Raw genomic sequence first — 14476 nt, forward strand, 5'->3', positions numbered from 1 at the left:
TAAGTTTGCTGTGTGTTGAAATGCTTTCCCCTTGGGCGCCTTTTGCCAGCCCCCTTCCCCTCCCACCGACGTAGGGGGGTGGGTGGGGGGGGGGGTAGCTTTCCCAGGACAAAGAGATAGATGTATAATAGAAAGAAAAAGGAGGGGTGGGAGAGACAAAAAGACAAGCCGGCGTGTGAGTGTGAGGGGAGGCAGGGGAGAGTGGGAGCACATGTGAAAAGATACAGAGGGCCTTCCTTGACAAGTGCCCGTCGAGGGGTTCGATACCGCCGGGGGGGGGGGGGGGGGGGGGGGGGCTCTGGGTGTAGCAGCGCAGAGAGAAAAAGAAGTAAAGAGAAAGAATCTGTACTTTTCTCCCTCCTCTACAGGCTCAACTGCTTACTCATTATAGGCTCTGCAGGGTGTGGGATTTGCAGCATACGGTGCAGTTGGAGAGTTGCAGGGAGAGCACATCAGTCCCCACCACCCCTCCATCTCCATCCCTCCCCGGCTCCCCCGCTCCTCCACCACATGGTACAGTCCATTTAAAAGGCTGCATGTCATCTCAGTGTGTGCAGGGTCCTCTCAGAGAGCAGCTGCTCAGAGCACATTCTGCACGGCGGGAACATTCGCTTTCCCTCCGCCTGCTGGGCTGCATCTCTTCTTCTCCTCCTCCTCCTCCTCCTTCTTCTTCTCGTTCATCTTCTTCTCCCTCTCCCGCGCTCTGGGCTCCTTCCTCCTTTGCCCTCTTCAAACACATGCTCTCTCTCTGTCACTCTAGACCTTGTTCCTTTATGCAGTGAACAGGTAGAGATCATCTACGCACAGCTCGGTCCAGTTGAGAGGAAGGACCTTACTCTGTTTTTTTTTTTTTTGTTCTTTTATGTGCAAAGTAAACGTTAAGAAAAGAAGTGCAGGTGGAGGAGTGAGAGAAGAGGGTGTCCGCTTCACCCCCCCCGTGTAATGCTCCTGCTGACACCATGCTGCTCTGTGTGGATTTGCTCCTCAGGGGAAAATCCTTAAAATGATGGAAGACAACAAGCAGCTGGCACACAGGATCGATGGGGCCATCCAGTCTGCGAGTCAGGAAGTGACCAACCTGCGATCTGAGCTCTCCGCGACCAGCCGCAAACTGGCAGAGCTGGGAGCCAGCAGCCCCCCTGCGCTGGAGAACCACCTCCAGCACAACCACCACGATGACAGCCTCCTCCGCTACAGGGGTGAGTGTCACAGCCTCGCGACGAGAGCACGCGTGCATGAGTTGTGTGGCAGCGAGAAGACGAGCACGAGCGGAGGACATCTCGCCACTTTTTTCCTCGGCTGATTCGTTTTCCCCTTAAACTCGGCATGGGAATGGCTGTGGAAGAGCAGAGGAGAGCAGGGGCAAGGCTCGCTGTTGTTATAAGACAGGAGGGGTTGGGGTTAGGGAGTGTGGGCTGGAGTTTGGTTTCCCAGGCAGCAGCTGGGCTCTTCTGGGGCTTCGCTCCCTCCAGATCTGGCTCTACGTCTGGCTCTTTGCTCAAGTTTGGCAACGGGTCTGTGAAGAGAAACCGTGCTTTGGGCCCAGAAACTGGTTGTTAGTGTCTGTGAGGGGGAGGCTGGCAACGCCGTGGCAGTGTTGTTTAGTTGGGAACAACCAGCTGAACGACATGAAAACTTTTTACGACAACTTTTCATGGGTTTCTCGTGATGCTCGAGATATGTTGGCCCCTGAAAATGTGTTGTTTTAAATGTGCCGGTCGAACCTCTAATAACTTTCTGTTGTGTGGGCTTTGATTTTTTTTCTAGTTTTGTTTCTGTGGCTGATATCTTGCCTTAAATAAAGTATCACTTTAGTTATCATCGGCTAAAATGCATTGCTTTTATTACTGTATCAGAAGTTTTTATTTTATATTCGCATCTGGAAGGTTTTGTTTGCTGAAAAATGATTCCACTCACTGTTTCTGACTATTTTCTGCATTAGATTAGCTAAACTTGTTTCAAGGGCTTTGAGATATTGAGAGGATAACCTGCGGCAACTCGCTGTCACACTTCAGTAACCGCTTGAGGCATCTTTTGTGGTGGCTGTGCACTTGATTTAGACCTTTCTTTGATAAGTTCTGATTCACAGAAACTGCAACTTTATTTAAAAAAGGAGTGTTTCCATTAGGCAAAAGATTATGACCACACTTCATGACGCACCACATGGGGAAACTCTGGATTCAGACACTTTTTTACCAGAACTAGCGTTAACTTCTTCAGTAAATCATCCATTGGCATAAACCATATACTGGTCAGCCTTCTCTCTACATGCGCATCAATTATCTCGTCACCGGTTCTCCTCTGTTTCATTCGTGGACCACTTTTTGTTTTAAATGCAGACCTCTGGAGACAGGGAGCAGCTCACTAGAACTGCATGTTTAGAATTGCTCTGATCCACACATCTAGGAATTAAAATGTGGACTCTGTCAGTCTTGGCTGGACATCTAGATTTACTGATTCTTCCCGCTTCCAACACACACATTTTAGGGAAAGGGTCTTAATTTGATGCCTTGTATAGTTTCTCATCCACTAACAGATGCCATAATGAAGAGATATTCATTGTCTTTCCCTTCCCCTATCAGGGATCGTGATCTCATACCTCATCAGTGTAAATAGATATCAGGAACAGTGAGGAAACCTAATCTGTATTTTCCTTGAGTTCGAGCTGTATGCAGTGACCAGATTAGCAGAAATGTCTGAAGGGTCCTGCAGAGATATATAGAATGGCTGCAGTTATCTACTTTCCATGGTCTCCTTAACTTTAATTAACCTCTTTGTGTATCTGTATTCGACTCTCATTCGGTGTCATTTAAAGATGGGGTGCTAAATATAATGAGTCTGCACCAGAATCAAAGCAGTCATTATAGCTAAAATCTATTCTTTTAAAATAGATGCTTTTGTTGGAATCACACTAGGTTAACATTTCCTGACCATCAATTTAAACTGTGGTTAATGAACAGTTGTCAATCATTGGGTTATCTACTCTAAGGAAACTCTCCGAGCAAGTTTTTTATTTTTATTTCTTTTTTATTTTGGTGTGGTTGTATGTTTCAGTGAAGAAATACCTTTTTAGGTTCATATGCACTACCTGGAGTTGCAGATTATTTGGTTATGAGCTTGTTTGGTTGAACAACATGCGTTAGTTTAAAATACTTGACAACTGGACTTAATCCATCCACTATCCTTAACTGCTTATCCGTGCCAATGTCCTGGTGGGACAAGAGGCCGAGTACAAGCTGGACAGGTCGCCAGTCCATCACAGGGCAGCACAGACACACATGACAAGCAACCATGCAGACTCACACCTAAGGGTAATTTCAGCAGGTTGAACGTATGATAGAGGGCCACAAAACTTATTTGTGATTTCTCTGTTTAACTTTTACCTGCTCAACAAAAACTATTTATTTAAATGAATATTTAAATGAAACTAAGGAAATAGTCAGATTTTTGTATGGAATTGTAAATAATTTTAGCACCATGACATAAAAGGTATGTCACAAATTTGGGGGGGGGGGTCCTCTGTTTAATTGGTTTATTCACATCAACAACTGAATTTGAATACAGGTGCATCTCAATAAGGTAAAATATAATCAAAAAGTTATTTTATTTCAGTAACTTAATTCACCGAGTAAAACACCTTACATTGATTAATTACACACAGACTGATGTTATCAAGCCGTTATTACTGTTTATTATGGTTGTTTTCAATAACAAAAAACATTTTAATACAATAATGTGAGCTTAATGAAAGGTTTGTTTCATACCTGTTTAATTTTTTTTATATTTGAAAAGGTGCTTTTAATCAAACAAACAAACATCATCAGATCGCATATTCCAATTTGCTGAGATTTACCTTCATTCTTGGAAATGTTCAGGACCAGATCATTTCAGCATCTGTATAATGGCAAAAAATAATAATAATACAAATGCTGCAATGTAAATCGCTTAATGTAATCAGCTGGGTTTCCTCTGATAGTTAACCTTTTATCAGTTGGCATTATAAGCTGATTGATTTTGACTAAATGGACGTTGTTGTACCGTATTTTTCGAACTAAGGGGTGACTTAAAATCATTAGATTTTCTCAAAAATTGATGGAGCGCTTTATAATCTGGTGCACCTTATATATGATTAAAGTTGTGTTTACTGACTGATTTTATGTGGTACAATGCGCTCATAAATCTGATAAAATGTGTAAGTACGACTTTTATAAGCAACAAAGCTTCTTTGCTCAATGGATATATGGAGCATTATGGTACAGTGTCACTATCTGATTGGACACCTGAGCTGTCTGCAAGACTGCCTGACTGTAATTTCTAAACTAGAAGTGCATTCATGTAAGTAAAAGTTTCTTGAAATGAGTGATTTTTCTTTGTTTTGAGCCGCTAAATAAAACAATTTGCCAAAGGAATGAATATTAGTACCCCTAAAATAAGATAATTAGATATCCTGCACTTGAAATAAGATGATGGAGATGAATCGTTCCTATTTTAAGTGCAAAAATCTTATTCCATTGGCAAATAGTCTTATTTACCCGCTTAAATCAAGGAAAAATTCACTCATCTCAAGAAAACTTTACCTGCTTTTAGTGCCCTTTTTGTAGTGTGGAGTGATATTACACACTTGGAAAGAATATTTATTTCGCCTTGTAATCCGGTGTGCCTTATGTGTGGACATAGACACACACAGGCACGTTTATTCACGTTGCGCCTTATAATCCGGTGCGCTTTATGGACTGGAAAATACAGTATATTTCTGTATAAGTTGATCTGTCCATAATGTTACGCCAGATAAGTGGTTCTGAACATTGGAGCGGATAAAACGTTAGCCCAAAACCTTACTACATCTCTATCTACAGTGTATTAACTGACATTTTCCCTTTCAAGAAAGAGGAAAAAAAAACATGTTTCCTTTATTACTGTCAGATTACAGTTGATCTAAATGCTTCCCAACTCTTTGGGTTTGAAATAACCCAGCTGGGTTGAGTTATTTGGTGTCCATCACTCTCTCTCCCCCCTCTGCGTCTTGTTGGAGCTTTGGTAACAGGCAGCCTGACATTCCCACATTCCTGAATGTCAGACTGGTGACGTCACACTTCCTGTTCCCACAGGCCTGGCCGGCTCTGTCCGTCAGGTGACTGATGAAACCGAACACAGCCACACAATCCCCCACTTCCTCCTGCAGAGAGCTCACCTGGTCTGCATTAACTTCAGCATGTCCTTAGAACGTTTTAAGATTATTCATCTTCGTGATGAGCCAGCAGTGGTTGCGTAATGAAATTAAACTTTTTTTTCTTTTTTTTTTTGTGTTCTGCATCTCTGTCTAAACCAAGCTGCTTGTTAGCTGTGTTGGTTGGAACAAGCATCAAAGCAGCATCTTTATGCATGCATGAAGGGACTTCCTACGTTAATTATACTGTGCCAAGGTGTTTTGCTGCAGTTTTACGTCCCTGTGGAGCTTCAATAATAACTCTGACAGATGTCCAACAAGGCCACAGCGGTTGAGCCTGCTGTTCTTGCCACCAATGCACTACTGATATGATCTAGAAAAAGAAAATAAACGTCCATGTCTAGACCCGTAACTTCGTTATTCCTTTACGTTTTCTTTTAGATTGATTGTCATTTTTGGAGCATGGCCCTCTTTACCAGAGGCTTGTACTGGCAGTGTGTTTGGATGAGTAATGGATCAGTCCAGCCTTCTTTTATTCACCTTATTGACAGTAATTTATTCATTGCCGCAGCGATTGCTTCATTTCATTAGTGCTTCTTCCTCTTAATCTATCACACTGATGTCAAGTCCTTGTTTAAGATTCACAAATGACACTAATGTTTACGCTCCTGTTATACACTTCCTCAGACAGGAAACTACTTGAAAATATTGTGCCCTCTAAAATCCACACGCTCTAACCTTACAGGTCTGTACATCATTAATTCCTGGTAGATTAATGCCTTGCAGTCAGTCAGTAGGACAGAGCTGATCACAGACTGATGAGAGTCTGCCAATAGGGAACCATAAGCCTTGCTGAAACACAGCCACGATAACAGGGTGAGACAGCATCAAGTATAAAAGGATGGCTTTATAAAATCAAATGAAAGTCCTCGACTGCCAGTAGTTTATCTGTTGCTGTGAATCAGAGTCGCTTATATTAAGCACACAATCACAAGCTTTTGGTTACAAATTTTGCTAACAATCATAATTAGTGATGCTCCAGTTAATAAGCCATTGATTGAAATAAGCCAGTTATCCATTGATCAGCTCTGACCACAGACTGACTTTATTAAAAGCATCAAAACAGGAAAACTTTAATTTTATTTCAGACTTTGACTGCCACAACAAACAACCTTTTCTTTCACGCATATTTGGGTTTAATAAATAAAGGTTAGAGACATATGCTTTGATGGATGAGTAAGGATAATCGTGTAATCCCTCAATTTCTGAAAGTATTCCCTCCATCAAAGAGCCTGCTCCTCATTGTGTGTTAAGCTGCTGTTTCACTTTTTGTTATCCTGTGACGTATATTGGCATCTATAAAAAATATGTACTAGGTAGTTCTACATGGGAGAAAATTAAGTCAACTCTTTATGTTCTGCTTTTGATGTTCACCTGTTCGGTATAGCCCAAGTTCATAAGGATGAATAGCGCATAATTTGCATTGTTCTGCAATTATTTTGCTATTTATTTGCATGAGGTCACCATATCATTACATTTTTTCTCCAAGCTTAAAGGTTTACAGCCTGAATAGGGTAAGGTTAGGGTTATTAACAGCTAGATTAAAAAAGGGCTCTATTATGTTTTTGATTTAAAGTAGAAGTTTCCCCACGTCCCTTTTTGAAGAACCGCGCATGCGCAAGACCTTCTTATCCTGCTCTTCTGCTTTTCAGGGGGATCGTGTGAAAATGTCACCCAAATCCACTCTGGTCTTATTTCTTTCTACTGAGGCCTTCCTCTTCTTGTCATAAACTTGTACGTGGTTCACTTTTTGCGACTCTCAGCCATGTTCCAAGTATACGGTGAGAGCAGCAGAGCTACAATGAACAGCTAACACCGAAGCTAACCGCTAAGCTAACCAGATAGTGACCAGATATCCCCATTTCCTGGCATCTGTCCCTGGAAATGCCCCCGATTTCAATGTATCTTGATGGAGCAAAAATGTGTAGCGCAACAAGAGGTATGACCTCAGACTTTAGACTTTATTAGGTCCCCCGAAGGGCAATTCATTTGCAGCAAGTAATAGTAGTAATAATAGCAGCCATCACATAAACAATACAGACAATAGACAAGGCAGAAGGATAAGAATGAGGTGACCAGATTTCTAAAATCAAATCTGGGGACATTTCTTGCTCTTGGATAAAAATCAATACATCTAATCAAGATGAAATTAGGAAACGGGGACAGTAATGGTTTCATTTATTTTTACATGTTTATTAATATTTAAACAATAAAAATCAAGTGTAAAAGACAGGAATGTGCCTCTCCAGACCTTTAGTGCATCCTAAGATTAATAAAATCAATAAATAGTGTTATTAATAGAAACTAGAACTGTGTCTCTGGGTTGGGGCAAAGTGGTGGGAGTGGGAGTGGAGGGGTCCAGAGTGGTTAGCAGGGCTTTTCAATTTTGTGGGGCTCAAAGAGCTCTGCCACCCCTTAAGGGGAAAGTGACATGAGGAAAAGAAAAATCAGTAAATACAAACATTTATCCTGTGGCTCTCTGTGGAGACAGAGTCCCCCAAATTAAAAAAAAACTGCAACAAATACTCATTCTGTTCACGTCTACATACCAATGAGAAATAGGTTTTTCTGCGTTAACATCAAAAAGTAGCAGTCAAGCCCGCTGGTAAAGGATGATATATGTTTCTTACTGTCAACTGACCACATAAGGGTTCTGTGCATCACAAAGCAGATTAATTTCTCCCACTAATGAGCTATAAGCACATAGAGCACATAGTGCATAGAGCCTGTTTGGAACAAGACATTGTCCAATGGATTGTGGTGATGTGAGGTGAAACAAGGGCACAGACTTGGAAAACCCCTTGACATGAATACAAGTGTGTAGTGCAGCATGTGCATGTATAAACTTACATAAAGTGTGTATAACTACATTATGTGTATGTGTATGGTAGTAGCTGATGTGTGAGTATATTGTTTGTTCCTATAAGGTGAGTTAACTCCGGTCAGTGAGTCAGCTAACATGAGATCATCTCTGGTTTCTTCAAGGCGTTTTGTGTCTGAAGAGCCATCAGCCCCGGTATCCAGAGGTCTGGATAAAATAAAAGGAGAAGAGGATATATTATGTGCAGAACTGAAATTTTTAAAACACAAGAAAAAAAACAACTAAACTGCCTCTTTATTGTGCCACAGCTAGGGAAGTGCAGTGAAACTCATGTTCAGTGCAGAGACTCAGAAAGAGGTTATATCCTCAGACAATTGGGCTTCTCAGCTCAAACCTGAGTATATCATGTCAGAGCTTTATCACTTGAACTTTATTAATACTCTAAGTAATTTCTCCCCAGAGTGCGAAAAACGGGGGGTCCGGGGGGGCTCGACCCCCCCGATTAACCCATGAGACCCCCTCAAAGCCTCAAAAGCTAAATTCAAAGGGGTCTTAAATTGTATCAAAAAATCTAAAAATGAAATATTTTTTGTCACTAATGGTCACTAAAAAATTTTAAGCTCAACATGTCCAGTATTTAAAATTCAAAACATTTATTCACAAATATCAGAATTAGAATCAGACATACTTTAATGATCCCAGGGGGAAATATGTTCTTTTTTATGTCATGTGGAGCCACCCAATCCTATTCGCGGATGCAAATTAGGCATGTGCACACCAAACAGAAGAATAACGTAACGTTGACAACAATTAATACTAAAAATGTTTAAATTTTAGTATTAGGAACTGATCTTATCTGTTGTGCCTGTGCACTTTATCTGTTTCACTGTTGGTGAATGAGAAAATCCTCTCGAGTCCTTGTATGTCTGGTGAATGTGAAGAATTGACATTAAAGCTAACTTTGACTTTGACATTGTAATGTTAGAGGCCTACTGCATATTGAGAAAATTTACATCGTTATTGCGCAACAATCGGGAGATGGGGACCCGCCCAAATATTGACAGGTATTTCGCACACTGTTTCTCCCTTCTCGTCAATCATTCTTTACATCAATATTCCTATTTTCCTCCACTCTCATTTAATCTCCTTACTGTCTTCCTATTCTCTTCCTTTCACCTCTTGTATCAATCTTACATTATTCTAAAACAGAGACATTATATATTTAAAATCACTTCCAAAAACATTAGATTGTACAACATGAAAATGTACAATTATTATTATTATTATTATTATTATTGTTATTATTATTATTATTTCCTCTGATTAAATACAAAAAATGCTAATTACCACAATACTAGGAGCTACAAGCAAAAACAACATAATAAATGGACATTAAACAGGTGGTTATCTCTTACTCCATCATTCTCAGATCATGCAGATCTTCATTCAGTTCTCCTGTTACTGACTCCTATTTTTTCATGAGGAACTTTCATAAATCCAAACTGAGCAGTAGAAAAGCTAAACCTAAGCCTGGAAGTCTATGCTCATAAATCACAACCATAAATCAGCAAAACAACTTGTAATAACTCTACTAATAACTAACTATCTGAAATATAAAGTAAAGGTCACCAATCAGTTCTAAAACCTCTTTAGACGAACCCTTGTTGATCCCTGGAGAACCAGCATACCAGATTAGCGCCTTACAAAGAGTTTTCAATCATTCTGTTACATTTTATCTGAGTGTCTTTTACTCATGTGAGCAGCAACTCGTGGTCTTGTCTTACTTTTTATTGATTATTTTTTAACCTGGAAAAAAACCAAACATTTCTCACAGGATCAGCTTGATCCAAATAAAATGAATCGATTAACACACTTACCATAACACAGCAGCTCCCCATCAGTTGCCACCAGTTGACGACTTTTCACTTCTTCTTCTTCTGTTTTAAAAGTGGTGCGCTCGTCTTCTTCTTCTTCTTCTTCTTCTTCTTCTTCTTCTTCTTCTTCTTCTTCTTCTTCTTCTTCTTCTTCTTCTTCTTCTTCTTCTTCTTCTTCTTCTTCTTCTTCTTCTTCTTCGTGTTTTAATGGCATCTGACATCCAAAAGGATCATTACCGCCATCTAGTGGTGCGCTCTGTTCCTCGTCTTTATATTATCAGCAGCATAGACATCATATACCGCAACACATTTTCCCCCTCGGTAAAATCGGGGACATTTCCGGGGACAGCTTTAGCCGGGGACAGGTGGTCCAAAACGGGGACAGTCCCCGGAAAACGGGGACGTCTGGTCACCCTAGATACGAAGCGACTTATAAAAGTTAAAGGAGATTAATCTAAAACACATCTGCAAAAGATAAAAGACTGGAGCCAAGACTTGAAGTAAAAATTAACGAAAAAACCTAAAGTTGAAGTTAAAATTAAAGATAAAGTGCAACAATTAGACAGTGACGTTAAATCGGGACCTAATTCAAGGTCCTGACCCTGTAGGTATTTACCCGGTCCTGCCGCTGTCTCGACGTAATAGAAAAGAGTAGAAGAGCTGAGCCAAACGTGTCTTCCCCGCCCCGTCGGGGTTACAGATTAGGCAAAACAAATTAGCTCACAGAGAAATTCAACGACTTCCTCATCGCATTTTAGTGCCATCCATTCTGGTCCATCACCATAGTATTTTATATTGAGCTCAATGCATTAAAATCATAACTGGGTGTTATTTGTACTCTGACTACTAGACCATAATGAAGTGCTTAAATTTTTATATATTTTTTTTGTTCAAAGCAAATTTAATACAATCCAAAATCCTGAATGTGAGCTCAGCTTCCTTTGTGGAATGGGTGGGCTCAAACATTCAAACATAGAAATGCTATGAGAAACTCCATCATCCAGGCAGAGCCCAGAGTAGAGTTGCTCCTCTAAAAGTAGCTATGAGCATACAACATGCTGAGGTGAGTCAGTCTTAATCAGTGCAGACATAGGATGTGCATAGCATAGCGTAAAATAGCACAATTATTAACACAATTATTAGGGCGTCGCTGCAACATTTTAGTTGCACTTGCATAAATGCTTTAGCAATGGTGCAATACGGTGTCTAAAGGCTGTAGCACATATTGGTCCATTTTCAGTATGTTCAAAAACGCATACAAGCCTCACCTCTTGTGATCAAATTCAATATTATTTGTCTAAGGAAGCATATTTTTCTATGCTATAGAAACTCAAGGTTTATATGCAATCATGTGGTGAGGGATATATTATTAAAAACTTTAATCCAAACAATATTTACACAAATGAGTTTGAATCTGTGAGTTGGGATCATTCGAAATCTGAACTGGCAGTTCAGCCCTCAACGAAAACTGGAATAGGTATCAGACAGTGATAGCAGGATTAGTGCATCTCTAATAAGAAGGATGTAGGTTAAGGTCATTTATCTTTAGCTTTAATACCTGAGTTTTACTGTTAGAGCATTGTGGGGCTCAGATTCAGAGCAAAACTAGTCGAGCTAAATAAAATAAGAAACACTGCGTTTTCTTTTTATTGATTGAAATGTTAAAGTTGACACTAGAGCTTCAGCACTAACCAAAAGAAACTGAGCATTTAGTCTTCTCTGGGCATCTCACCAGGGGATAAAAATGTCAAGGGTGTGGATAAGCCCATTTATTAAAGTTGTTTTATTACAATTGCAATGGTCAATTTAAAATCACAAGAATGACTACCATCTATCTTTTTGGTGAGCTGTACATATAAAAGAAAGCTTTTGAATGTGAATACAAAACAAGCTCCTACTTTAACCTATTTTTTTTTGTCATTGAAACACTGCAAAATACAGTCATATTGTACTGGATAGTAGATGGTACCATACATGAAACCTTAAAAGAGACTATACAAAGGCTTGGTGCTAGGCACCGATAGTCATTAAGTATCTCTTAAAAAACCCAGTAATTATCTTTTCTTTTTACAGGGGGAGCTGCAGTGGCTCTAAAGCTCTCCTCTGAGGAGTAATTGTAGAAAAGAATCCTCTCCCCATCTGGCCTGTGTTTGTCAGAGGCCCACTTCTCTCATTACTTTATTGTGCACATATACAGGATCGGGGACATATTGCCAAACTGCAGGGGCGATGTCCCATTCACTCTGCACCTTTCTCTCTTACACTCCCCGGAGACCACCCGTCTTCCCGTTCTCTGTCCACATGCGGTGCAAGTATGCGCTCCCTATGCCTCAAATTCCCCGCCTCCTGGCTCCTCCAGCCACGCCCTGTCTGAGGTCAACGCAGTGTGTGGGACAGTGTGTCCAAACAATAGCAAGAGCGAGTCGGCCCCTCTCTTACCCAATCTTTCTCCCGCTCGATTCGTCCCCTATAACATTCCCATTAAACTTCCTCACGTAAAAAGGACTAATAGCAGCATAGCAGGGGCTCCACTAGCAGACAGAAATACTGTCCTTGGTGGGTGTCAGGATTCTTCCTTTGTTATGCAAAAGATTTAGACAGCAGTTCTCTTTTCCACACAGAGGGACCGATTTAATAGTTGGAACTGTAAAGGTTTATCTTGAATTAGTTGACCAAACTGTTAAACTGAGTTTAATAATTCAAGTCACTTTTACAGCATTAAGTTTTGAAAATAGATAGAGTTATAAATAAAATTTGTGTGACATCATTGCAGATAATTTGGAAAGGGACCACCAACTACTGTTTGTGAAATGTACGAGCGGCATGAAAGCCAGAAAATATAAATAAAATGGGGAAGGACCAGCGTGTAAATGACTGTGCTTGTGAATTGCTAAAGAAGTAGTGCAATCTTTTTTTTTTTTTTATTAAAATCTCAAAAGTAAAGAAGAACCAGCAGAAATTAGAGGATTCACTGAAATTAGATAGTTTTGAAACTGGTCATTTCATCCCTTTAAAAATCTAAGTAGCAATGCATATGTGGTGTTTTTGTAAGGGAATAGTTTAGGTTACTTTCAGTGATGGGTTTTCAGGAATGTCGCTCAGCAGTCAGTGTCTTATCTAATGCTGAAAAACTGAAATCTAGCTTTTTCATTGAAAGCCATTTAAAATAATTTTAACGCTGCACAAAAGCTAAAAACAGTGTCTTGCTAAAGCATTCCTACCTCCTGGACGTGTGAAAGTAAAATTAAATATGGTTTTAAAAATATTTTAGAATACAAATCTGAAAATGGAGTAAACTTGTATTCAGCCCCGTTTACTCTGACACCTCTAAATAAAGTCCAGTGCAAGCATTTGCCTTCATAAGTCAGCTAATTGGAAATAAAGTTTCTGTGTGTAATTTATGGATGTTTACCTAAACAAAGTATTAATAGCAGAAGCAGCAAAGAGGACCAGAGTAACACTGGAGGAGCTGTAGAGATCAACAGGTCAGGCTGGAGAACCTTTGAATGGGACAACTTTAGGTCGTGCATTCTAGAAATCTGGCCTTAATAGAAGAATGGTGATAAAACTAGATTGTTTCAAGAAAGTCCAATAGTTTGTCACAAGCCATGGCGACAAGTTTGTACTCAGGGAGGCTGAACACAACCTCTCAGTTTTGTATTTGTTAAAAAAACTGAAAACCTTTTCCTTCAACTTTACTATTAAACATCACTTTATGCTGGTGTTTTACATAAAAATGTGTGGTTATGACAACATTTGGAAAAAGTATTTGAAAGGTTTAAACACTTTTCCAAAACCCTTTAAAAATGATATGTGAGAAAAAAATAAAGTAATTATTTTACTTTACTTTACCAACCTCCCTTTACCTCATTTTGTTTGGATATCAGCAAAGTAAGTACTTAAGTTCACAATGGTTTGTTTTGTGTGGGTCGATGATCACCTTCAGGGAAGTAATGAACTTAAAGGAATAAAGGGTCTGTGGATGCTTCTTTGGATTTGTAATGGGATGCAGTCCTCAGTAATGAACAGGGAGAGCTGTTCAGGCGGTCAGTGCGAACACAAGCCTAGTGGACTTTTACTGGAGCAAGAGTTTCCATTTCTGTATTTAGCTTCCCTGACAGCAGGGAGGACAGCTGAGCAGCACATATCCACTTTCGTGTCCTTACAGGGCCAAAAGCAAGCCGCCCTGTTTTGTCTGAATTGCTTTGAAATCTTTCCAAGTACTTGGTTCTCACCGGAAAGGCTCTGATTTCAGGTTGCAGCACTCAAATATGGTCAGAGGTCAAAGATAACAGCTGACCTGCCTGTGGCAGGTCTATTAGCAGTGGAGGGAGGAAAAGTTGCACAGGAGACCAGATTGTGAAGGAATTATGTCATTTTGGGTGGCATCAAGCTGTTGGCCTACCATGGAAAATACAAGACAGAGAGTGATACACACCCAGAGAAAGGAGCCTGTAGTTTCTGCTAAGATGCCACCTCGCCAGACGGTGTAGATCCTTCGCAGACATTCTTGCTTGGGAAAATTTTCCTGGAAAGCTTTATCTGAGCGAAGTC

General features: G+C 40.2%; 1 protein-coding gene across 1 annotated transcript in view; it reads left to right on the forward strand.

Annotated features, from left to right (window-relative positions):
• Positions 1 to 524: 524 nt before the first annotated feature.
• The window catches only part of LOC118560546 (kazrin-A-like), a 60134-nt gene continuing 46182 nt past the window's right edge, over positions 525 to 14476 (forward strand). The window contains exon 1 of the mRNA XM_036131632.1: positions 525 to 1199. Within this exon, the coding sequence (XP_035987525.1) occupies positions 1004 to 1199 (196 nt within the window). The 5' untranslated portion in view covers positions 525 to 1003. The remainder of the gene's footprint in view (positions 1200 to 14476) is intronic.

The sequence above is a fragment of the Fundulus heteroclitus genome, unplaced genomic scaffold, assembly GCF_011125445.2.
Source record: "Fundulus heteroclitus isolate FHET01 unplaced genomic scaffold, MU-UCD_Fhet_4.1 scaffold_449, whole genome shotgun sequence".
In the NCBI taxonomy this organism is placed as follows: Eukaryota; Metazoa; Chordata; class Actinopteri; order Cyprinodontiformes; family Fundulidae; genus Fundulus; species Fundulus heteroclitus.